Source organism: Myotis yumanensis, unplaced genomic scaffold (genome assembly GCF_028538775.1).
Source record: "Myotis yumanensis isolate MYYU_CA2020_CCGP unplaced genomic scaffold, mMyoYum1.0.hap1 SCAF_2, whole genome shotgun sequence".
Taxonomy (NCBI): domain Eukaryota; kingdom Metazoa; phylum Chordata; class Mammalia; order Chiroptera; family Vespertilionidae; genus Myotis; species Myotis yumanensis.
Genome location: NW_027223753.1, coordinates 30115009 through 30137051, shown reverse-complemented (window position 1 = coordinate 30137051; position 22043 = coordinate 30115009). Strand labels below are relative to the sequence as shown.

Genomic DNA, 22043 nt, shown 5'->3' with positions numbered 1-22043 from the left:
TCCCCTTGACCTTCCCCTGGCCTCCCCTACCCCCCAGTGTCTTGTGTCCATTGGTTATGCTTATATGCATGCATACAAGTCCTTCGGTTGATCTCTTACCCCCCCTTCCCGCCCCCCAACCCTCCCCGGACTTCCCGCTGTAGTTTGACATGGAACAGACTGTCAGACTTTACTCTCTTGTCCCTGACGCAACCTTCAGACATGAAATCAAACCGTGAGCTTAAGGGCCCTGCTGTGGCAGGTATTACCCAGAAGAGGGCGAGCTCAAGTGGGCCCGGTCACTCTCACAGCAACCTCACGCGGTGGGTTCCATCATTCCGCCCATTTGATGGAAGAGGAGACTAAGGCTCAGTCAGAGCTGATGTGACTTGTCCAAGATCACACAGCCGCAGGCTTCGAACCCGGGTCAATCTGTCTCCGAGGCCGGGCTCTGGTTACTGGCGTCTGAAAGGCAGAGACAGGTGAGATGAGTCAATCATAGCCTAAGGACATCCAGGCCGTGGGAGATGCAGGCAGCGGCAGGCTGAGGGCCTGGACTCAGGCTGATCAGAAGGATGGTCCTTAAATAGAGCTGGGAAGAGGGGATGGAAGAGATGTGGGTCTAGGGACACAAGAAGTTCTGTGTCTGCCCACCTTCCCTGAGCCAGCATCTTGTGCCCAGAGAACCATGGGCTCTCCTGGGTCCAAGAGAGTGGAGTCCTCACTTTGCCATTGACCAGTGCTGTGACCTGAGTGGGGCAAGTCACTTTAACTCTGGAGCCTCACTTTCCCTGTTTGTAAGATGGTCTCCCTATCATCTCACTCGCTCCTTCCGAGGATACCTTCCTAGGTATCCTCGGAAGGAGCGGAGGAAAGTGGTGTGGTCCAAGGCCCGCCCACAGAGCCCGCACACGTGCCCTGGCCTCCCTGCCTTCACACCCTTCCTAAGAATGGACTCTGGGCTGGTCACAAAGTCGGGCAGGTGTCGGCCCCACCCGGGCTTCCCAGTTAATGAGTGACCAGAGTACACGGCTCATAAAAGCTGCTAATCAGAGAAGCAGGTAGCAGGTGGGTGGGTGGCTGTGGTGAGGTACAGAGGGAGCAAGATGGGTGGCAGGACTATGTCAGGGCTTCTGTCTGGAGTGACTCTGGTCCTCCTGGTGCTCCTGCAGAACACACAGTCAGTCTACATCCAGGTGAGTCCTTCCAGCCAGAATGGCTTTTAACTAAAGGTTCCCATGGTGGGAGGTTGGGATGGGGCGAGGATGCTGGGAATTCATGGGATACAGGGGGGCACAGGGCCTAGGATTCAGCTCAACACACATTCGCAGCCCAGGGACTAGGACAGCTGGGGGTGTGGGCAGCCGGTATACCTATGGCTATGGTGATAGTGACAATAGCAATAATAATAAACGGCTGTTATTCGGCATGACTCTCCCTGAAGGCCAGCCCATCCTGGTCAGAGGGCAGAATATGGAACAAGGCTTGGAGCCTGTCCTTGAGATGCCTGAAGTGGGTGGGGAGACCCCTATGGGCTTCCACAGCTCCCCATGTTCATCCTGCATGGGTGCAGGGGAGAAGCACCAGACATGTTTCCCTGGCAGGTAACTCGAGCTGACATTGCAGGATGAGCAGGAGGTAGCAAGGCACGGAGGACGCAGACGGCCCCAGACAGAGGGCACAGCATGGGGAGCAGTCTGTGAGGCTGGAAAGAGTCACAGAAGCAGGCCTGTCTGTGTGACAGGATGCCGCTGGCCTCTGGGCACGGCTGGGAGTAGCGCTTGGGTGCCTCCCACTCCTGCTGGGCAGGGCCTCCATGAGAAGAACAAAGGGCCCTGTAGAGGGTACCAGACAGCCTCCACCCCCTCTCCCCGCTGGCAGCCTGGCCAGCTTGGGGTTGCCATCATTTTGGCATGTCAGTTCAGGGGAGGTCACCCAGTTACAGAGTGTGCCCTGGGCACCAGGCACCGGGGAGGAGGGGACATGGTTACCTCTATTTGTCAGATGAGGCTCAGAGTGGGGAAGACAGGCACCTGGTCGGGAAGAGGTGGGATTTGAACTGGGGGCCACTGGCCTCCAAAGCCCATGTCTTGAACCACGGTGCTCCACACACAGCCTTGCTGTGGCCTCATCTAGCAGTGACGGGGGCCCTGCGGCCGGGGTGTGAAATGTCAGGCACTATCTTGTACTTCCCCTGAGGACAGGAAAGGCTGGGGGTCTGAGGAGTCCTGGACTCCTAGTCTAGGTTTTGATGCCCTCCCGTTTCTTTCCGCCTCCCCAGTACCAGGGCTTCCAGGTCCAGCTAGAATCCGTGAAGAAACTGAGAGACCTGGAGAGGCAGTCGGTGCTCAGCCCCCGCCTGCAGGCCCAGAGCCTCCTGCCCGTCCCGTGCTACCACTCGGCCCTGCCACCGGACCTCCAGCCCGTCTGCGCCTCCAGGGAGGCCGCCAGCATCTTCAAAGCCTTGGGTGAGTGTCCCCACCCCTGGGAGCTTCCTGCCCTTGTTCCCTTCCTCCCCGCACCCCAGGTCAGGTTCAGGTTCCTCCACCTCATGTTATTTCTATTAAGTACCCAGGGGCTGAGGACAGGGCGATCCAAGATACGCAACACCCCTTCCCCAGTTTGGGCACCAAAAGCCGGGCATGAGGAAGCCCCTGAGCTCCCAACAACCAGGACCAACTGGTCATCCTACATCAAAGACTTCTCAGATGGGAGGGAAGGGCCCTGGGAAAGGGACCCATGAGCCCTGACTGTGATGCAGTGACGATGGAGAGCACAGCGGGACACGAGGAGGGGTGACTCGTGCCTGGGGTGGCATAAAGAGTCTGAAGGGCTTCCAAGAGGTGACATCTAGGCTGAAAGGGAAGGGATGAAGCAGAGCTGGCCAGGAGCATGTAGTGACCAGCTAGCATTTAGTGCCAGGTCCTTGTCAGTCCTGTGCCTGCATCCTCTCCTCACAGCCACCCTGTCAGGCCGTTCCTGTCCATTCAGGAGACAGGAAACCCAGGCACAGAGTTTAAGAGACTTGCCCAGGCACTGCAAGGAAGGAGAGGGCCCGGGACTTAAGCCCAAGATGCTCACTCCGTTTCTAAAATGCCATGCTCTTCACCTGTGAGAAAGATGCCGGCCCTCTAAGCAGGCTTCTCTGGCCACCTGGCCAGCAGCTCCCTGGACCACAGGTGCTTCAGGTTCATGTTCAGCTGACCGGTTCTCTCCCCCTGCCCAGAGACCATCGCTGCCAGCAACCACTGTGAGCTGTGTGAGAATGCCGCCTGTACCGGCTGCCTCTGAGGTGGCCCTGCAGATCCTGTGCCAGCCCTGGACACCTCGCGCCACCACCCCCCCAACCACTGCCTTTGCAGCCCCCACCCCCACCCCCACCCAAGCTCTGGCGGTGCCCCGGCCACCTCGGTCATTGCCACCCTCCCAGGCAAATCCGCTGGATCTGGCACAGAGCAGTGTGACTCGCCGTTGGAGGAGAGTTTGGCCCCTAAGAAAGCCCTGCTGCTGAATAAAGATTCTCCACTCACACGTGAATCAGAGTCCACTTGTTCATCCCCAGGAGCCCTAGGAGGAGCTTCGTGGGAGCCGGGTGGGCTGAGGACAGTGTGTGGACTAGAGTTAGGAATCCCCAGGCTTCCAGCACCCAAGGAGTCGGTTCACTACGTCCTGGTCGGGATAGAAGGGGGTGAGCTCAGGGCGGGAAACAAGGCGCCCAAGGTCCACAGAGCACCCAGACTCACGTACCCCAAGCTGAGCTCAAGGCCTGGCCTGGCTGCAGGGCCAGAGCTCTGTGCTCCTGATGGGGGTGGGGGGAGCTCCCTTTCTTCACTGGGACAGGAGTGGGTGGAGGAAGGGTCCCGTGGTGCCCCCTCCCAGGCCCATCATCAAGCTGACCACGTGCTCATGGTGCCTGAGAAGATGGCCCTTCCCTTTCACCTCCGGTGCCCCCAGCCCCAGAGAATATTAATCACAATAGCCACCGTTTATTGCGCGTTTGCTACAGCCTAGGCCAGCCGTGGGCAAACTATGGCCCGAGGGCCGGATCCGGCCCGTTTGAAATGAATAAAACTAAAAAAAAAAAAGACCATACCCTTTTATGTAATGATGTTTACTTTGAATTTATATTAGTTCACACAAACACGCCATCCATGCTTTTGTTCCGGCCCTCCGGTCCAGTTTAAGAACCCATTGTGGCCCTCGAGTCAAAAAGTTTGCCCACCCTTGGCCTAGGTGCCGGAAGCCGGTCCATCCTTGCTGCTTGACACAGTCACTGCAGGAAAGAAACATCTGCACAGCATATGTTTCAAGGGACCTGGCATATATAGCATATTGTTCTTAATATGTTTGCTCTCCTTAGTGCCATGTGTTTTAACCAAGGTCACCTCTCTGAGAAAGGTTGTTTCCCCAGGTGGGGATTTTTCCCTGAGGTTAGGGAGGGGATACAACCCCTTAATTAAGTGCCAGGCGGGTAGTTAAGCTACATAATCTTTACTCCCTGGAATGGAGATAAGAAACGCCCTAACCTTTGTAATAGAAATTGACAGGATTAAAATCGGCTGGTATAAATACGGATGTAACAAGACAATAAACATCAGATCCTCATCAGATCCTCATCAGATCCTCATCAGTTCCTAACCAGTTCCTAACCAGAACTCCGACCAGAACTTTGGCTGGAGAGCCTGGCTAGAGGTCCTGACTAGGCTGCTGATCAACTGAAGGCTGTCTTCGTGTCATTCCTTCTTCGCCGACTCCGTCCACACCTTTGGGGACCCCTGGACCCACTGGGATTGGACCCCAGCACCTAGGCACTATTCTAAACCCTTGGCACGTATTAGCGCACTAAGCCTCACAGCAGTCTAACGAAGCAGGTACTCCACTTTACAAAGAAGGACACCGGGCTCCGAGACGACCAGTCCAGGCTCAGCAAAGTGGTAAAGCAGGATTCTTCCCGCAAAGCCTGGGCCAGAATCCATGCTCTGAAATGCCAGGTTGCGTCTCCCTGTGACACCGGCCCCCAGGCCCTCTGCCTCCACATTCTCCCTCACAGTGGCCTTCGGTGGCATAACTCAAGGCCAGAGCCCAGCTGGGAATTCCCTGGAGCAGGGCCTTTCCTCAGCATGGGGTCCTCCCCAGCTTTTGCCTGGGGCAGTCAGAGAGGAGGAAGGTCGGTACCGAGGAGCTGGGCCCTCTGAACTCAATTCCCCAACCACCTCTGGGCCAAAGCCAGGATGAACTACCCTCCCCCCCCCCCCCCCATCCACCGCCAGAATTCCACCCCTCCTGACTGCCCAGTTCTGCTCCTGAGTCCTGTAGTCTCCCAGCCTGCCAGGCCGCAAACCCCAGAGCTCCAGCCCCTTTCCCTTCCTCCCCAACGGGCCAGATTGGCTGGGGCCCTTGCAATGCCTCCGGCGTCCCTCTGGCCGCTCTCATCTCTACCATCACTCGAGGTGGGCGTTTAGCACACTACCCCAGACCAGGCCGGAGCGTCCTCCCTGCCCTGCTTTCCATACCACCACCCCCCCCCCCCCCCCCCGAGCCTTACCCTCCGTGGCTCCCCAGGGCCGCCTCTCAAGTCTAAACGAAGCTCATGAGCCATGTGGTTTCCTCTCTACCAATCCTTTCAGCTATTCTGGGTTCCTATCTGCCTGGGGAGGAGGCCGTGAAGGAAACTGCCACTGACCAAGCACCTTTTTTGTGCCAGTCACAGGGCTGCGCCACCCACACAGAAATAATAACAACAATAATAACAGCAGCATCAACCAAGTGCTCACTGTGGGCCTGGCGGGGGGAGCTTTAACAGCTTTTCCTGTATCATCTCATTTAATCTTCACTCAACCACATTTATTTAGGGGTAAAAAGTAAGGCTTGCAAACAACTCACTTCTTAAAGCTCTAAACGTGGAACCTCTCCTCTCTCCCCGACTTTGTCATCCCCAGTTTACAGATGAAGAAAAGGAGGAAACGGGCTAAGTGACCTGCCCTGAGTCTCGCAGCTGGGAACAGGCAGCGCCAGGCCTCACACCCAGAGCGCAGGCTCCAGAGTGGGAGCATTAAATGATCCTACTAAGGGCTCATCAAATGCCCCTGCAACCTGGGAGGCAGGGTCTGCTCTCTCCATTTGTGGTTGAGGAAACCAAGGCTCAGAGAGGGGTGCGCACCTTGTAAGTGACACGCTCAGGCTCAAACTCAGCCCCTGTGCCTCCCGGGCCACCCAGCGCCAGCAGAGCCAAACACTGACCACCAACAGCTGCAGTGGAGAAATGCGTGTGGCTATGTTATTGTGAATGGTGCCACCCCGGAGGACAGGAAGCTAGTGCTCAGAAGCCCAAACTCCCCGATGACGTGTAGGTTACAGATTGTATAGGGCGAATCACAAGGCACCATGGGCTCCGGGTTCAGAGCTGTACAGACCCTCCCTGAGGTCTACTCTGGCATCCCTCTGTCCAGTTTCGTAGGAAAGTAGCCAGGGGGTCATCCCGCCTTAGGGCACAGGAGCTGAAACTCAGGTCAAGATATTATCTTTAGCTTAACACAGTGGTTCTCAACCTTCCTAATGCCGTGATCCTTTAATACAGTTCCACATGTTGTGGTGACCCCCAACCATAAAATTATTTTCGTTGCTACTTCATAACTGTAATTTTGCTACTGTTATGAATCGTAATGTAAATATCTGATATGCAGGATGTATTTTCATTGTTACAAATTGAACATAATGAAAGCATAGTGATTCATCACAAAAACAACATGTAATTATATATGTGTTTTCCGATGGTCTTAGGGGACCCCTGTGAAAGGGTCGTTCGACCCCCAAAGGGGTCGCGACCCACAGGTTGAGAACCGCTGGCTTAACAGAAACCCATACCTTGTGACCTTCAGTGAAGGCTGTGCCATTGTTTCTGGCTGCCTCAGGGGGTTGATGACTAGTAGGGGAAGGACTCACTAAGGCTTACAGGGCAGGCTGTGAAGAAACTGAAGAGTGTTGGAGTACATAGTCAACAGAAATCATACTGTAACAGAAATCAGGACCCCTGGTTTCACCCAGATGAGCCGTTCCAGTGCCTTGGCCCTTCCTGCTTCTGTGTGTGTGTGCACCAACCCCACCTTCTGGAATGCCCTCTGCCCCCCATCTCCACACAGGCTTTGAAATTCTATCCGTCCCAATGCAAATCCCAAGGGCTGATGCAAATGCCTGCCTCCCCCCCCTTCACAAAGCCTTCCCTGACTTTGAGGACATCATTCTCTCAGTTGTGCAGCCCAGGGAACCCTGCTCGGGCCACCCAGTTCCCCTCCACCCTTCTCCCCAAGAAGGACCCAAGAAGGTGGCCTCCTCTTTCCTCCTTCCCTCGACCTCCTTCTGCGCCTCACCTCCTCACCCCTGCCTGAACCATGCTCAGCTTGACCCTGGTTCCCTTTCTTTGGTTGATTTGTGTCTACCGTTTATGGAGTTGTTATGTTTGCATATAGCCTGAACTTTACATACATCATACACACGCATTTGCATGCAGCACTGCCCCTGGCCTGGGAGGCAGGTGCTCTCACCATCCAGTTTTACAGAGGAGGAGACTGACACAGAGAGGAAAAGCTACTTTCCTAACATCGCACAGCGCGTGGAAGACCTGGGACTGGAAGCCTGTGGCTCTTGCTTTTCCCTGCTGTTACATTCTCACGCAACCATCCAGGTGGTGGGCCTCACACCCTCTGGGGAGCAGAGACTTCCCCAGGCACAGAAGCCATTGCACCTCAGGGTGGCCAGAGCTGTGCAAGCGGTGTGGGTGACCAAGGTGCCTAGGGAGCCCCAAGGGCAGAGTGGGAGCATGAAGACCCCTCCTGGGAGGGCGGGCATAGGCTCCTGAGTAGAGGCCCTGGGAGTGGAACGGTGGGGCCTGAGTGGGACCTGGGCAGGGGTGTGGGGAGAGGAGCCATGCAGAGGTGAGGGGGCAGAGGAAATGCTGAGAGCTGTGACTTGGGGTGTGGGCAGGGGAGTGGGGGGGGGGAGGCAGGAAGCAACGCTGAAGTGGTCAGAGGGGGCCAGATCCTGAGGCACCTTGAATACTCCAGAGCTCGGGGCCAGTGCCATAGATCCCTGTACCCTGTGCGCACATGTGGCTTAGTGACTTTGGTGGTCTGGAGAGTCAGGTCCCTCGGTTCAGGGAGAGCGGGGCCCTTGCACTTAGCACTCAAGGCCCTCAACTTGCGAGGGCAGGTAGGCATTCATGAAGCTGAGAGATACGTAGACTGAGAGATGAGGAATGAATGAAATCAACGCCAGGAGTACTCTGGAATCTGGTTTATTAGAGGCAGGTTGGAGAAGCAGCCAGCAGCTGGCAGCTCTGATGGGGTCAGGGGCTGGGTCTCCCCAGGCTGCTCTCTCCTTGGTCCTCCATTGGGGGCAGGGTAGATAAAGATGGCAGGAGTGGGAGCGTTCTGCGGGGGAGGGACAGCGAGCTCCTGCTGTCCTAGCATCCAGCACAGGCGGCGTAGGCACAGAGCTCACACGTGCTCGGGTCCTCAGCGATGACCTCTGGACAGGAGAGATGGGGCCCATGAGCACCAGCTGCTCTTCCCCAAAGCCCCCGCCCTCCTTTGAGCCAGAGCTAGGACATCTGCCACCCAGCTCCCGGGAGAAACCCAGGCCTGCCCCCTGTGACCATTGGACTTTCTGCCTCAAACCAGGACAGGTACCGCTCAAACCAGCCAATCAGAGCAGAGCCCCCCTCTGAATCCCACCAATCAGAGCATTTCTCTCCTTCAAGTGCCACCAATCAGGGAATTCCTAAGCCCCACCCGACAGACAGGAGGCTACTCACCCAGCCTCCCCAGGATCTCATTGGCGTTGGGCTCCTGGCAGACAGGCTTGAGTTCTGCAGGAAACTCAGTAGAGCTACAGAGGCCGGGAGCCACAGGTCCATCAAACTGCACTCCGCTGTCGATGCTGGGCTCCCGGAGGCCCTTGAGCTTCTTCACGGACTCCAGAGAAAAGGAGAACTTTCCATCCTGAGAGAGACATGTCCAGAGCATGAGGCCAAGCTGCAGCCTGCTCCTGACTGTTTCCTCCAGGACTGGCCCCTCTCCAGCCCCAGCGGCTCAAGCAGTGTTTGTGGCCCCTGGGAACCAGACCCTCCTCTCAGGGCAACATGAGGTAGTCAGAGCTCGGGCCTTAGAGCCAGACCGTGGGCTGGGACCCTGGTTTTGCTTTGTGGCCAAGGACAGGCCCTTAGGTCCTGCCTGTTATGAGGAACGGAAAGAATGGATGTGATGTGTCAGGGACACAACAGGTGCCCGGTACGTGGGAGCCACTGTGCTGATTTTTACGGAGAGGTACCGAGTTGGGACCGGGCCAGGTTCCACGTGGCCAAGCCCTGGCTCTTTTCACCTCCGCCTGACTGCCACGTGGGCTGCTCACCTGGCCCCCAGCTCCAGCCTGCAGCCTGGCTGATGTTTGAGAAGCAATAAAAGGCCTCCCGAAGCCTGGCTGTGACAGAGGGGGGCCCCTGCGGGGTGCCAGACGGCTTGCCTCTGGCATTCATCCTCGGGGTGACCATGTGAGTCCTGAGACGCAGGCCGGTGCTCAGGCTGAGTACAGGACTGAGAAGTAAGGTCTGGAATTGAATCTGAGGCAGGCTAGTAAGAAGCCAGGAGAATTCCTTGGCAAGTGGAATTGGGAACCGATATAACTGAACAAATGAGTGGTGCAATTCACAGCCAGATACAGACGGTCACCAGGGGGCCCTAGCAATGGGCAAAACTGGAACCAGACCTGGCCCCCCAGGGGGGTCTTCCCGCCTCTGGCCTATCACTGGTCATGCCTGCCCTTTCCCTGACCTTTCCCCCCTAGAGATAACATCTAGGCCTCCGTGGTATTTCAGCTCTAGGCCCAGAAAAGCAGCAAAACTAGTGCTGGTGACTCCAGGACCAGCTGCAATGACTAATGACCCCCTGCCTGGCGCTGACCAATCAGTGGAGACCAAGACCCTAAATGGATACACCTGGAAAAGCTGATGAATATTCTGTTGAGATCCTCCCCTAAGACTCTTCTAAACTCCCAGCCTTTAAAGCCCTCAAAACAAAGGTCCCAGCTTTTCCCTCCCCTGGGCACCCCCTGCCCCTCCCTGCAGGGATGTGTCTCCTAAACTCTAAGGGTCCCCACGAGACTTGCAACCAGGGGAGCAATGGGCAGCGGCAGCTCGTCCTGGGCTAACCCCCTGAACCTACCTCCGGGGTCCCCTTTCCTCTGACTCTCCAGGGAGCGGACAGCAGCCTCAACTTGGCTCACTTCTTTCCTATAACATTTCTAGGGAGCCAAAGCCACCCACCTAGTCTCCTGTTGCTTCTTCTACCCTAAGCCCTTCCTTGTTTCACTGTCCCCAACTTAAATAAACATATTCTCAAAATCACCTGGTCTCGCTTATGAAATCTTTCCCGAACAAAGTCAAGAACCCACATACTGCAGGCTGGCCTGAGGCAGACGTGCTCCCTGCCTGGTCCCCTTTCTGGTAACAAATCCAGCTCCAAAGAGGGGGTGCTCTCTCAGGGCCCAGGCCCTGTGCACTGGGTTAGAGAGCCGGCTGGACCAGGGTAGGGACAGGACTTACCTGCACAGTGACTCCCCCCGCCAGGGCAGCCCAGGTTCCCAGGAGGCACAGTGCGGCGAGCGGGAAGGTGTTCATGGCTGAAGTGCCCGAGAGAGGAGTGGCTGGTTCTGGATGTCAAAGGAAAACAGTGGGGCTTTTAAAGAAGGCAGGGTTACTGAGTAACCCAGGAACTTTTGGCAGTCTCATCTGCTCACCTGTAAATTAAGGCCTAATCAACTAAGGCTCAAGACAGCCCTGGCAGATAAGAGATCAGTTCCCTTCCTGGGCACTCATTTTTGACCCACAGCCAGCTGGGTCCTGCATTCATTCACCAACCACATACACTCACTGGCAACTGCTCTGGGCCAGGCCCTATGCTGGGCCGGATCTGTAGGAGGGGTCCCAGACAGTGGCAATGCTGGGTGATCAGGGAGGTAGGAGAGGGGTCGGGTGGGGAATGAGGGGGCACCTCCCCCAGTCCAGGTGAAGAGCAGTTCAGGAAGGTTTCCCAAAGAAGGGCATGCTAGTGCCCAGTTCTGGAGAATGGGTGAACACTTTCTTAAAGAAGGGGTGGGGGGTAAAGGCATTTCTTACAGAAGATGCTACATTTATGACAGCTGAGGTGAACTAGGCCTGGAATATTCAGGGAAATGGAGTCATTCAGCCTGGGGGGGTGGGGGTGGGTGGGGGAAGGGAGTTTGGAGGAGGCTTCACATGCTGAGAGATGAGGCTTTCGAGCAAGGCAGGTACTAGGTGTGGCCACTATGACTTGGAGGAAGGACTCAGCTCTGCCAGCCCACAGGCCTAGTTCAAGCCTTACCTACTGCCCAGCTTCAATGTGTGTGAACTTGGGAAAATTGTTTCCCCTCTCTGAGCCTCAGTGTCCCTTTGTGTCCTCTATGGGGACTAATAATAATACCTGCCTCATGGGGTTATTTTTGTCAATAGCAGCATCCACTTCTGGTCCCCATTGGCCTCTCTAGTGACCTGCCCATCTGAGCCACAGTCTGTCCTCATTTGTGCTGATCCCACTGTCCTGCCCATCCTTCAGCCTCAGATTATCTTTAAACTAGTGGCCCAGTGCACGAAATTCATGCACGTTAAAAGGGAATTAATTAAAGGAAATATTTTAATATTGCTATTTGCCCTTTCTCTATAATAGAAGTGTCTGAGATGAAAGAAAATTAGTAAAATGTATATGGAAATCTTCCTCCTGTTAGAGTCAGGGGCGCACCATGGGACCCAGAGTCAAGTCCCCACTCACCCACATGCACCTCAAAATCGAGTGAGACCCAGACCCAGCCGGCCCCAACCCTGTCAAGCCCTGCCTGGTAGGGGGCGCAGCCTCAGGTCCCCTGTCAAGCCCCGCTGGGTGGGGGACATGGCCTGAGGTCCCATGTCAAGCCCCACCGGGCGGGGGGCACAGCCTCAGGGCTCCCGTCAAGCCCCATGGGGGGGTGCAGCCTCAGGTCCCTGCTGATCGCTCGTTACAGGAACCCCCTCTCCACTGTGGATGCAGCCATCTTGTGAGGGCATGACAGAGTGAGGGTCAATTTGCATATTACCTCTTTATTCTATAGGATGAGCTCCTTCCCTCTCCCTCCCAATTACCTTTCCCCCTGATTCCCCAACCTCCTCCCCCATCCTGCTGTTTCTACCTGCTGACCATCCCCCATGTTGCACTCCCATTCTGCTCCACCTCCCCCAACTAGCCCAGCCTAACCTCCCCACCCTGGCCTTTCCTGAGCATGCTTCCCTACTGTGGAACACGCTGTTCCATCCGCCTGGAAGACTTTTCCTTTCTTGTTCCCAGGTGAACTCCTACTCAAACTATAAGGCCCAGGTCAAATAATCCCCACTGCGTCCTCAGCTAAACTACTTCTCTTTGTCTCCATAGGACCAAGTACATTCCCCTATGGGGGATCTTGCTGAGTGAGAGTACCTGGCTATGTGTGTCTGCCCCTGTAGACTCTGACCCCCATGAGGACTAGCATAGTGTGTGTTCATTGTGTTCTATTGGGAGCAGGGCCCCAGGACAGGGAGGAAGGGAGGTCCCGGGAGCTCCATGTCTCTAATCTACAAACAAACCTATCCAGAAGCCAGTAAGGGGCCCTGAGCGGGGGCTGGGAGTACGGAAATCCCTGGGTGTGGAGAGTCAATATTGAAGGAGGAATTGGAGGGGGCAGATCCTGACCAGAAGGGAACTACAAAGGGGCAGGAAACACCTGTTCTAACTGCCTTCCTAGGTCCCTCTCAGAGCTGGACTGGCCTTCCTCCCCTTTCTGGTGTGGGTGTGGGTGTGTGTGTACTGAGGTGTGTGTATGGACACTAAGCCAGTTGTACATGTGCATGCTGATGAATGTGTATGTGTTTACACTAAGGTCTACACATCCAGTGCACCCATGTGGTGGCTGGTGCTAGCTGAGAGCTGGTGGGAGTGAGCCCTGGGGGAAGGGGGGGTAGAGAACATCAGGGTTGTGGATGGAATTTAGGTTGAAGGTGAGGCTAGAGATATGCCTACAGGTAGCATTTATTTCAATTGGGATGGAGGTAAGCACCAGGCACAGATCAGGAGTGCAGCTGAAGGTGCTGCTGGGGCTGGGGGTGGGGTGGGGTGGAGTTGAGCAGGTGAAAGCTGGGTTAGATCAGCCTGAGGTTACAGGTTAGGGAAGATGTCGTAGCAGTGGGTAATAGGAGTTCAAGTTAGGATTCAAGTCCAGGTGTGGTTAGGGTCAGGTTTGGAATGAAGCGGAGGTTGGGGTGGCGAAGTGTCAGGGTTAGGTTTAGAACCAGGGGGGTGGTTAGGATTGGGTTGCCGTGGGGATTATAATTAACTTGGAGCTTTGGGGTTAGGCTAGGTCCGTGGTCGGCAAACCGCAGCTCGCGAGGCACATGTGGCTCTTTGGCCCCTTGAGTGTGGCTCTTCCACAAAATACCACGTGTGGGTGCGCACGTACAGTGCGATTGAAACTTCGTGGCCCATGCACAGAAGTCAGTATTTTGTGGAAGAGCCACACTCAAGGGGCCAAAGAGCCGCACGTGGCTCGTGAGCTGCGGTTTGCCGACCACTGGGCTAGGTTCCTTGGTCGGGTTGAGGCTGAGCTGAGTGTGCAGATGAAGTTGGCAGTGTGGCTGGTTGAGTGTATGGTGAGGGTTGGATCTGGGGCTACGTGTGGGCTCGAGCAGAGCTGGGACTGGGTTTTGCATGAAGGGTGGGGCTGAAGGATCCTGTTCCTGGCTGGCTTGATTTGTCCGTCTTACCTCTCCTAAGGCGGCAGGTTGGGGATACAGGCAGGGGCTTTGGTGCCTGAAGCCTCTTCTTCCCCAGAGCCTTGGCCAGGGCTGACCTGGCGCAAGGCAGGGGTGGAGTGGGTGCCACGGGAATCCACACCGTGGGAAAGAGGAAGTGGCACCTGGGCCTCAGCCCTTTGGGGCCCGCCCTACCCAACCCTGGCCCTGACATCCACCTGGGAAATGGGAACAACTCCCCTTCCCTTGCTCCCTGAAACCCCGGCCTGGCCTGTGCCCAGGTATGAATTCAGGCCCTCTCCCTCCTCCTCTGCAATGAAGCTGCTGGGCCCTGGACTTGGGGTCCTCCCAGTACCCCAGGCTTCCTGCCCCTTCCCCTCCCCCCTCCCGCCCCCCCCCCCCCCCCTTCCGCTCACACCTGAACTCTGAGGCATTGGTCCCCAGCGTTCCCCCACCTGTCTTCATTCCCTATTGGTAGCAGGTGGGTCTGTGTCCTTTGGGCTTCCCACATCCAAGGCCACCTCTTCTGGCAAACTCTTACTCCTCCATAGCCTTCTGGCTGTGCTACCCCTGCCACCTGCCTCCCCATCTGAAAACACATCCTGCTGCCTGAACCTTCAGAAGAAACCTGAATTCCAGGCCCTTCATGATCAGGCCCCTGCTCACCCTCAACCAGGACTCCCAGGGGGGAGCCAGGAAGAAGAGCTGAGACAGGGGGTGCTGTTGGAGCCAGGCAGCCCTGGGTTCGAGTCCAGCTTCGTCAGTGAACAGCTGTGTGACCTTTCCAAGCTTCGGTTTCTGCATCTGAAAAATGGAGCAATAACACCTCAGTGTGGACTTCAGATTGTCCAGAAAACCTTCCTCACTGAGGCCCAGAGAAAGGCTAGGAGACCATGGTTTTCCGCAGGGCGCACACGGAGGGGCCCTGCACAGTTGCATTGGGGGAACACTGCACCAGGGCCCCCAGCCAGCAGGAGGGAAATGTGGACACCAGCATGGGCCTGCCTTCCCCGAGGGGGAGGCACAACTTTCAGACTCATTGCCTGGGGCGCTTGGTGGCGGCTGAGGTCTCAAAGCTGTGAATCCAGAACAGAAGCGAGTTCTCACAAACGTCACAGAAAAGCTTCCCCTCAGCCCACACCCCCGGCACGGTCTCCAGGGCCCAGCTCCCAGCGTTAGGGAAGGAGAAGAAGAGAGGAGTAGCACTGGTCAGCGATGCCCACGACACAGGAGGGGACCCAGGCCTCTGCATAGGGTGCCAGTGTCACGCAGAAAGCAAGAGGCTGAGTTAGAATCGGAAGCCTCTGGCATGAGCCAGGCTGGGGTGCAGGGCTCCCCCACCTCCCGGGGCCCTGGGGTGAGCGGGCTCCTTCCTCTGACACTCCCAGGACCGTTGGGGAGTGGACCGAGGGTGTGTCCCGTTGTTTGCTCGGCAGTGTCATCTCACGTGGCCTGGCCGGGACGAAGCTGTGGGGAGCTCCATTCGCCACCTGCTCCCCACCTCCCCACCCCATCCTGCTCTGGGCCTTGGCCAGAGACAACCTCCCACACCTGGAGGCTGGCAGGGAAGGAAAGAGACACAGCTGAGCTCCCGCCACGCGCCCCAGAGCCCATAGAGAGCAGTGGTTCTCAACCTTGGCTGCACATTAGAATCACCTGGGAATCTTTTCAGAAATCAGGATTTTAAAAAGATTCCTGTGATTCTAATGTGCAGCCAAGGTTGAGCACCACTGCTCTAGAGCAGAGGTCGGCAAACCACGGCTCGCGAGCCACATGCGGCTCTTTGGCCCCTTCAGTGTGGCTCTTCCACAAAATACTGACTTCTGCGCATGGGCCACGAAGTTTCAATTGCACTGTATGTGCGCGCCCGCATGTGGTATTTTGTGGAAGAGCCACACTGAAGGGACCAAAGAGCTGCATGCGGCTCGAGAGCCACGGTTTGCCAAACACGGCTCTAGAAGGAGGAGGGTAGACCATGGGCAGAGTCCATGGGGCTCCATGGGGAGTTTGCTGGGAGCCAGGAGAGAGGGTCCCTCTGCAGCCAGTTTCAATAACGCTTGATAGATGAGGTGGGGGTAGCGTTTGAACTGGGCCTCAAATGATGGGAAGATTTGGATCCACAGAGATGGGGCTGAAGGGCCAAGGCCTGGCCACAGGAAGCACAGAGGAAGGGAGGCTGGGCGGGCTGAAGAAGGGAGTGTGCCAAGAGGTGCTGTGGTGAGTGACAGAGAAGGAGCTTTGCATGCCAGGCTCAGGTGTTTGCCCCTAAACAGGGGCAGCAGGAAGCCATGGGACTTTCAGAGCAGGGAGATCGGGAGAAGGGCTGTGATTTAGAAAGAGCACCACCCACGTGGTGTGGAGAGTGACTGTGTGGGTATGGCTGCTGCCCAGGGGGAGTGGGTGCTCTGCCCCTGACAGTGCGCTGGGAGGGGGTGATTGGAAGGATGGTGTGCAAGAGAATCAGCTGGTCCTGGTAGCAGGTGGCACGTGGGAGAAAAGAGAAGGAGGGAGGTGGACAGAGCCGGAAGACCAGTCCTTCGGGCCTAAGCAGTGCGGGGCCCTGGCTGCGGTCTGGCTGACCGCTGACCCCCTCATCAGCACTTTGATATAAGGCATCTCATCCCACTTACAAATGAGGCAGTGGAGGCTTCAGAGGACAATGTCTTGCCCAGATGAAATTCTAGGTCAGTGGTTCTCAACCTTCTGGCCCTTTAAATACAGCTCCTCATGTTGTGACCCAACCATAAAATTATTTTCGTTGCTACTTCCTAACTGTAATGTTGCTACTGTTATGAATCATAATGTAAATATCTGATATGCAGGATGGTCTTAGGCGACCCCTGTGAAAGGGTCGTTAGACCGCCAAAGGGGTCGCGACCCACAGGTTGAGAACCCCTGCTGGGTTCTTCTGACTGCAGCCTGTGTTCTTTCATTGCCTAGTGTATTATTCTGGCCTTTGGGGCCTGCAGGGCACATGCTCACCCACAGGCCGGCAGCTCACAATGGACCAGCTGCTGGCCTGGCCGAGGAGTTTTGGGTGGACAGAGTAGGAGCTGCCTGGGGGTTAGGAGGCGTTGTAGATCAGGATCCAAAGGGCTACAGTGGCAGGGACAGGAGCAAGGCAGGGGTGTGGTGGAAAGGAGAATGCATCTGTACGATTCTCACTCGCAGGGCCTAACCCTGACAGCGCCTAGAAACCCAGCTCTATCCCAGCAAGTGTCTCAGGAACCTGGGCCCCTGGGAGGTCGGAATGGCGAATAGGAGCAGAGGGGAGGAGGAAGCCTGGGGTTAAGTGAGGAGTCATCTTGCTCCCTTGGGCAGCATACTTGTCTCCTGTGTGTAGCTTATGAACACACAGAGACATGAAGGCACACAGTCACATACCAGACACAGACACATGATCGCACAAGCACACACATGCAAGGACTCACACATATGTACACCACGCCTCATGGACACAATCAGACAGTCCCACAACCACGGGCAGTGACCCTGACTTACAAATACACACCAGTCACAGCGCATGTACTCACTCTCACACGGACCCCGAGGACTGTTCCCAGGAGGCCTCCGCCTGTGAGCGTCACTCAGGCAGGGAAGGGTGGGAAGTGTCCTCACGTGTCTTTATTGCCATTGTCTGCAAGAGGAAGTTGTCTCTTCAGCCTCGTGGGAGCGGTGTTGTGAGGGGTGCCATTCACCCACAATGACGTCAGCTCAGGCCCGTGCTGGGGAAGGGTGGGGTGGGATGGGCTGTGGTAACTGGCCCTGAGGGAGGTCAAGGGCAACCGGGGAGTGTTGTAGAAGGGATATGCCTCAGTGGGAAGAGCAGACCGAGGGAGGCAGACCTGGGCGCCTGCCATCTTGGCAACCTCTCAATGGCTGTCACCTTGGGCAAATGACTTTACCTCTTTGCATGGTAACGGCCAGCAGTAAAAGGCAAATAATAACACCAGTCTCACAGGACAGTTAAGAGTGTGGAGGTAATGACTGTGCAGAGGGCCTGGCCAATAGCGGCAACAGTCACAATGTGGGTGATGGCTGCAGGAGTCGGTGTGCGTGTGTGGGACGCCAAGGCCCGCTGAGGCTGAGGCTGAGGCAGGGCTGGGAGGGCAAGGGTAAGCAAGGCCAGTCCCAGAATCAACTGGTCCCAGAATAGCAGCGCCTCCGGAGACTCAGAATTTGGGGTCGATGCAGTCGGGGGGCAGTGGGCATCAGGAGGGCTGGCCGGGCAGCAGGCTCAGACATAGCTCTGAAGCAGGCCCCACCAATATGTTTATTACTGAGATCAGAGGAGCTCTCCAGAAAGCTCCGATCCGTAAGAAGATTCTGAGGGCTGGCCACTGCGGTCCCTACCACCCAACTCCTGCTGCAGAGAAAGGGGGCATAGCCCCAAGGATAAAGGAAACAGGAAAGGTACACAGCTGGCCCAGTAGCTCTTCGCCCTCTGGTGGCCTCCAGTGCTCACTGCAGCCTCATTGCTTTGGTCAAGGCAGCGATTTTCAACCTTTTTCATCTCACAACACATATAAAATAATTATTAAAGTCCTGTGACACACTGCTGGGAACCAGTTCCAGCATGTCATAATTTCAAGAGTTTCATCAAAAGGTTGATGAGACTTGGGGACTCAACAGGGTTGAGTCACACATGTAGTCACCATCTGGGAATGGCTAAAGGCATTTCCCCAAACCTGAATAGGAAACTGATTGTGGCTGCCAGACAATTAAAGGGCATCTTAATCTACATGTTATTGCCTCCTACTGGCCAAACACCTGTACAGCCGTAGGCTATTCCCCAAACTGACAATGCTTCTGTACCCTTTGAAACCTTTCCCTTTGAAGTGTATTATCTCCACCTTGCCTTAGGACACATTGTGTTAATAAAAGCAAGGGTCCAGGACGAGGAGGGAGTCTTCAGTTCCATTAGCTGAAGGTCCTCTGACCCCCAATGCCTTTCAAAATTATATCTCGTCTCCAGATTCTTTATTAGACTCTGGATTCCTATATCATCTACCCACAGCGCCTTTTCCAGATCCTGAACCCTTCTTGATGCTGGGACAAGAGCCCCGGCAACACACCAAAAATATATTTTTTTGAAGATCTGACAAAAAACAGATATAATTTTGATTCACTCACACCAGATGGCTATTGTTGTGTTGGCTGTTGTCATTTTTTTGACAATGTAAAGGAAAAGAGGTCCATGTCCCTCAAGTCAGGTATTGCATGCTTTAAAAATTCTTTTTTTTTTTTTTAATATATTTTATTGATTTTTTTACAGAGAGAAAGGAAAGGGATAGAGAGTTAGAAACATCGATGAGAGAGAAACATCGACCAGCTGCCTCCTGCACGCCCCCCAGTGGGGATGTGCCCGCAACCAAGGTACATGCCCTTGATCAGAATCGAACCCGGGACCCTTGAGTCCGCAGGCCGACGCTCTATCCACTGAGCCAAACCGGTTCTGGCTGCTTTAAAAATTCTTGCGGCACAGGTTGAAAATCGCTGGTCTAAGGCCCTACTTTGGCCCAGTAGCTGAGGTAATAGCGGCAGTTCCTTGCCCACATAGCATGGAGAATAGTGTAAACACTGATGCTGGAAGGCCAGGGTGTGAAATCCCCATCCTACTGCTGCTACTATTATTTCTACCACTTACGAGCGGGGTGACCCTGGGCAAGTGACTTCATTTCTTTGTAGCTCAGACTCTTCATTTGCAAAACAAGGTTGATAATAATAGTATCTACTACACTGTTGTTTTGAAGAGTAAATGTGATCATCCACATGAAGGGCTTGGAATAAGTAAATTAAGTAACAAGTAATAAACGGAAGTGAGCTGTCCCATTCTGTACTCCTGGGCTCAGCATGGCTGAGGGGCACTGCTTGAGTTGGGAGTCAGAAACAGCCCTGATCTGGGGCTGAACTGAATTCTGGCCCTGGTGCAGCCACTTACTAAGTTTGCTCTTTGCATGTTGACCGGTCACATGCCACATGGAAGGAGAGACCCCGGAGGTAAGTTAAAAAGCACTCCTGAAATCCTTTAGGAAGCACCATGTTGGGGATAAACCTGCCATGTTTCAAAGCCCGGCATGGCCAGTTTTTCTAATTCTTGGTTATAGTCTGTCTTTCAAGGAGCTGGCTTGCATGCAAGGGTGGTGCACAGAGCACTTGTACCTTTGCTCACTGCACATACTCAGTGGTGAGGTGCTCAACAGAAAGGTACATGGAAGCAGTACCTGTTAGGATTTCAGGTTCGAATCTCCCATCTCACATTCACTGAGGGGCACATGTTCATCACAGGCTGGTACTCACTACATTACTTAAGATTTCCATTCTCTGTTTGGCCAAGTGTGTGTAACTAAAGTTGTGTGCTTTAAGTGAATGCATTCAGGACGCAGCTGCATTGAGACTTACCTCCCTGAAGTGTTTCCTCTTCTGTAAAATGGGGTAATAACAGTATACTACAGTTTCAGGTTCTTGTGTACATCAAGTATGACAATGTGTGTAAGAACTTTAAATGCTTTTCAGGTAAATGACGTCTCCACTCCTCCCCTTCCCTCAGTGTCCCCCTAATTGGCTGTCTGACTTTGAGCTAGTCATTCCTTCTCTGGGTCTCAAGACTCTTAACAACAAAATGTGGGGATTGTATTAGATGATTTCCAGAGCCCCTTCTAGCTTGAAACTTTCAAGATAGTCTTGCAATTCTAAGGCATTTAGATTGCAGTCAATCTAAATGCTGAGGTTTACATGGCTTTTCCAGGGCTGCTTTATCAAAGTGGTAAGGATTCATCTAAATATAGCAGCCCTTCGCACACTGTAACATGCTAAAGCCTTGAGAATGAAACATGCATCTTCATGATCAGTCAGTCCACAGTGACCACATTTACCTATGCCCTTACCACAGTCCTTCAGACGCACTGCTGATGACCACGATTCACCTGCGATGGGAGAACACGGAGTTCCCCCCTGCAAGAGACACACACCGGGCAGGTAGGCACTCTCCTGGGCTTTGGGAAAATTCCATTTTGGAGGGAAGCAGGGTAAAGGGAAATGAACTTCAGAGTGAGGCCCCTGTATGTAAAATTGCAGTAGATAACTTACCTGCCAGCATTGTCTGGGTTCCGTTAGAAGTAACACGCAGCCTTGGGCAGGATCATGGATTGGCGGGAAGCACTCACTGTGAGACAGACGGCAGCTTCAAGTCCACTGCCACCGTGTGAGTCTCCCCACTGCTTAGCCTATTTCCACATCAGTCAGGGGATTTGGATCCCACTTCTCATGGGATTTCTGTGTTTGGTTGTTTACTAGCAATCCATCACTTCTCCCGCTTCAATCCCTCGCCCCCACCCATCCTGCTCATCTAGCTTCCATGCCTGGCTCAGAGCAGTGGGATTCATGGGAACACCTTCTCCCTTCTGTCTGGAACCCTTTGAAGACTCAACTTAAATTGCCCGTGTTCGCACTGAGGCTCTCCTAAACCACTGCCCCAGCCCTGCATGGCCTAAGTCCTCATCACCAAAGCCTTGCCTTGCCAGGGCATACCTCCAGAGTAGCCTTCCTTGGGTTGGCATTTGCTACCTGAATGGGTAAGTCTGTATCCCCTAAAGACAGAATGGTCTCATCTCTGAATTTCTCATGGGAAGGTCTGGTGTAGTATGTGCTCCACTTTCAACCTTTGGAAATAACTCTCTGGAAAGGCTGTGCTGGGGGCAAGACTGAGGACAAGGGGAAGACTAGGGATGAGGAGTTACCTTGGATGTAACAGAATGGTGTAAAAGAAAATGACAATGGAGTCAAATGACCTGGATTCGAACCTCAACTCTGCCACTTTCCAACAAAGAATCTGGGTAAGCCACTAGACCACTGAGTTTTCCCCCACACTATAGGATGAGGATAACAATATCTATTTAGCACAGCACCTGGCACATACTAGTACTTTTTTATGTCCCAGGTGCCGCTCCAAATATTTAAATGTGTTAATTTAATTTCACTACAACTCTAGGAGGCATTATTCTCATTTATAGGCACTGTAAATGAGGAAAATGAAGACAGTGAAGGTCAGAGAAATTAAATAACTTCCTCAAGTTCACAGAGCAAGTGAGATGTTCAGTAAATGGCAGCAATGACTGTTCTGAGGCAGCAATACATGGGACAGAGTCTCCGAGACACCAATTATGGACTGAGGGGTTTCTGCATCTGGACTAGCTCCAACCTTATCCCCTTAATTGTAGCAAATTACAGAGACGAGTCAGTG

The 22043-nt window shown here is 54.5% G+C and overlaps 2 protein-coding genes across 2 annotated transcripts; one reads left to right on the top strand and one right to left on the bottom strand.

Moving 5' to 3' along the window:
- The first annotated feature begins 1034 nt into the window (after positions 1-1034).
- Positions 1035-3508, top strand: GUCA2B (guanylate cyclase activator 2B). Its single transcript, XM_070403290.1, has 3 exons — positions 1035-1175; positions 2261-2447; positions 3206-3508. Exons 1-3 carry the CDS (start codon positions 1086-1088, stop codon positions 3268-3270), a joined length of 342 nt encoding a protein of 113 aa, XP_070259391.1. The 5' UTR covers positions 1035-1085; the 3' UTR covers positions 3271-3508.
- Positions 3509-8253: 4745 nt separating this feature from the next.
- Positions 8254-10680, bottom strand: GUCA2A (guanylate cyclase activator 2A). Its single transcript, XM_070403289.1, has 3 exons — positions 10574-10680; positions 8789-8975; positions 8254-8502 (listed from the first exon to the last, which is right to left on the bottom strand). Exons 1-3 carry the CDS (start codon positions 10646-10648, stop codon positions 8438-8440), a joined length of 327 nt encoding a protein of 108 aa, XP_070259390.1. The 5' UTR covers positions 10649-10680; the 3' UTR covers positions 8254-8437.
- Between the last annotated feature and the right edge of the window lie 11363 nt (positions 10681-22043).

Coding starts and splice junctions, on each gene's coding strand:
- GUCA2B (XM_070403290.1), top strand. CDS start 1,086: ATGGGTGGCAGGACTATGTCAGGGCTTCTGTCTGGAGTGACTCTGGTC. Junction 1,176..2,260: donor CACAGTCAGTCTACATCCAG/GTGAGTCCTTCC, acceptor CCGCCTCCCCAG/TACCAGGGCTTCCAGGTCCA. Junction 2,448..3,205: donor CAGCATCTTCAAAGCCTTGG/GTGAGTGTCCCC, acceptor CCCCCTGCCCAG/AGACCATCGCTGCCAGCAAC.
- GUCA2A (XM_070403289.1), bottom strand. CDS start 10,648: ATGAACACCTTCCCGCTCGCCGCACTGTGCCTCCTGGGAACCTGGGCT. Junction 8,976..10,573: donor CGGGGGGAGTCACTGTGCAG/GTAAGTCCTGTC, acceptor TGTCTCTCTCAG/GATGGAAAGTTCTCCTTTTC. Junction 8,503..8,788: donor TGAGATCCTGGGGAGGCTGG/GTGAGTAGCCTC, acceptor TCTCCTGTCCAG/AGGTCATCGCTGAGGACCCG.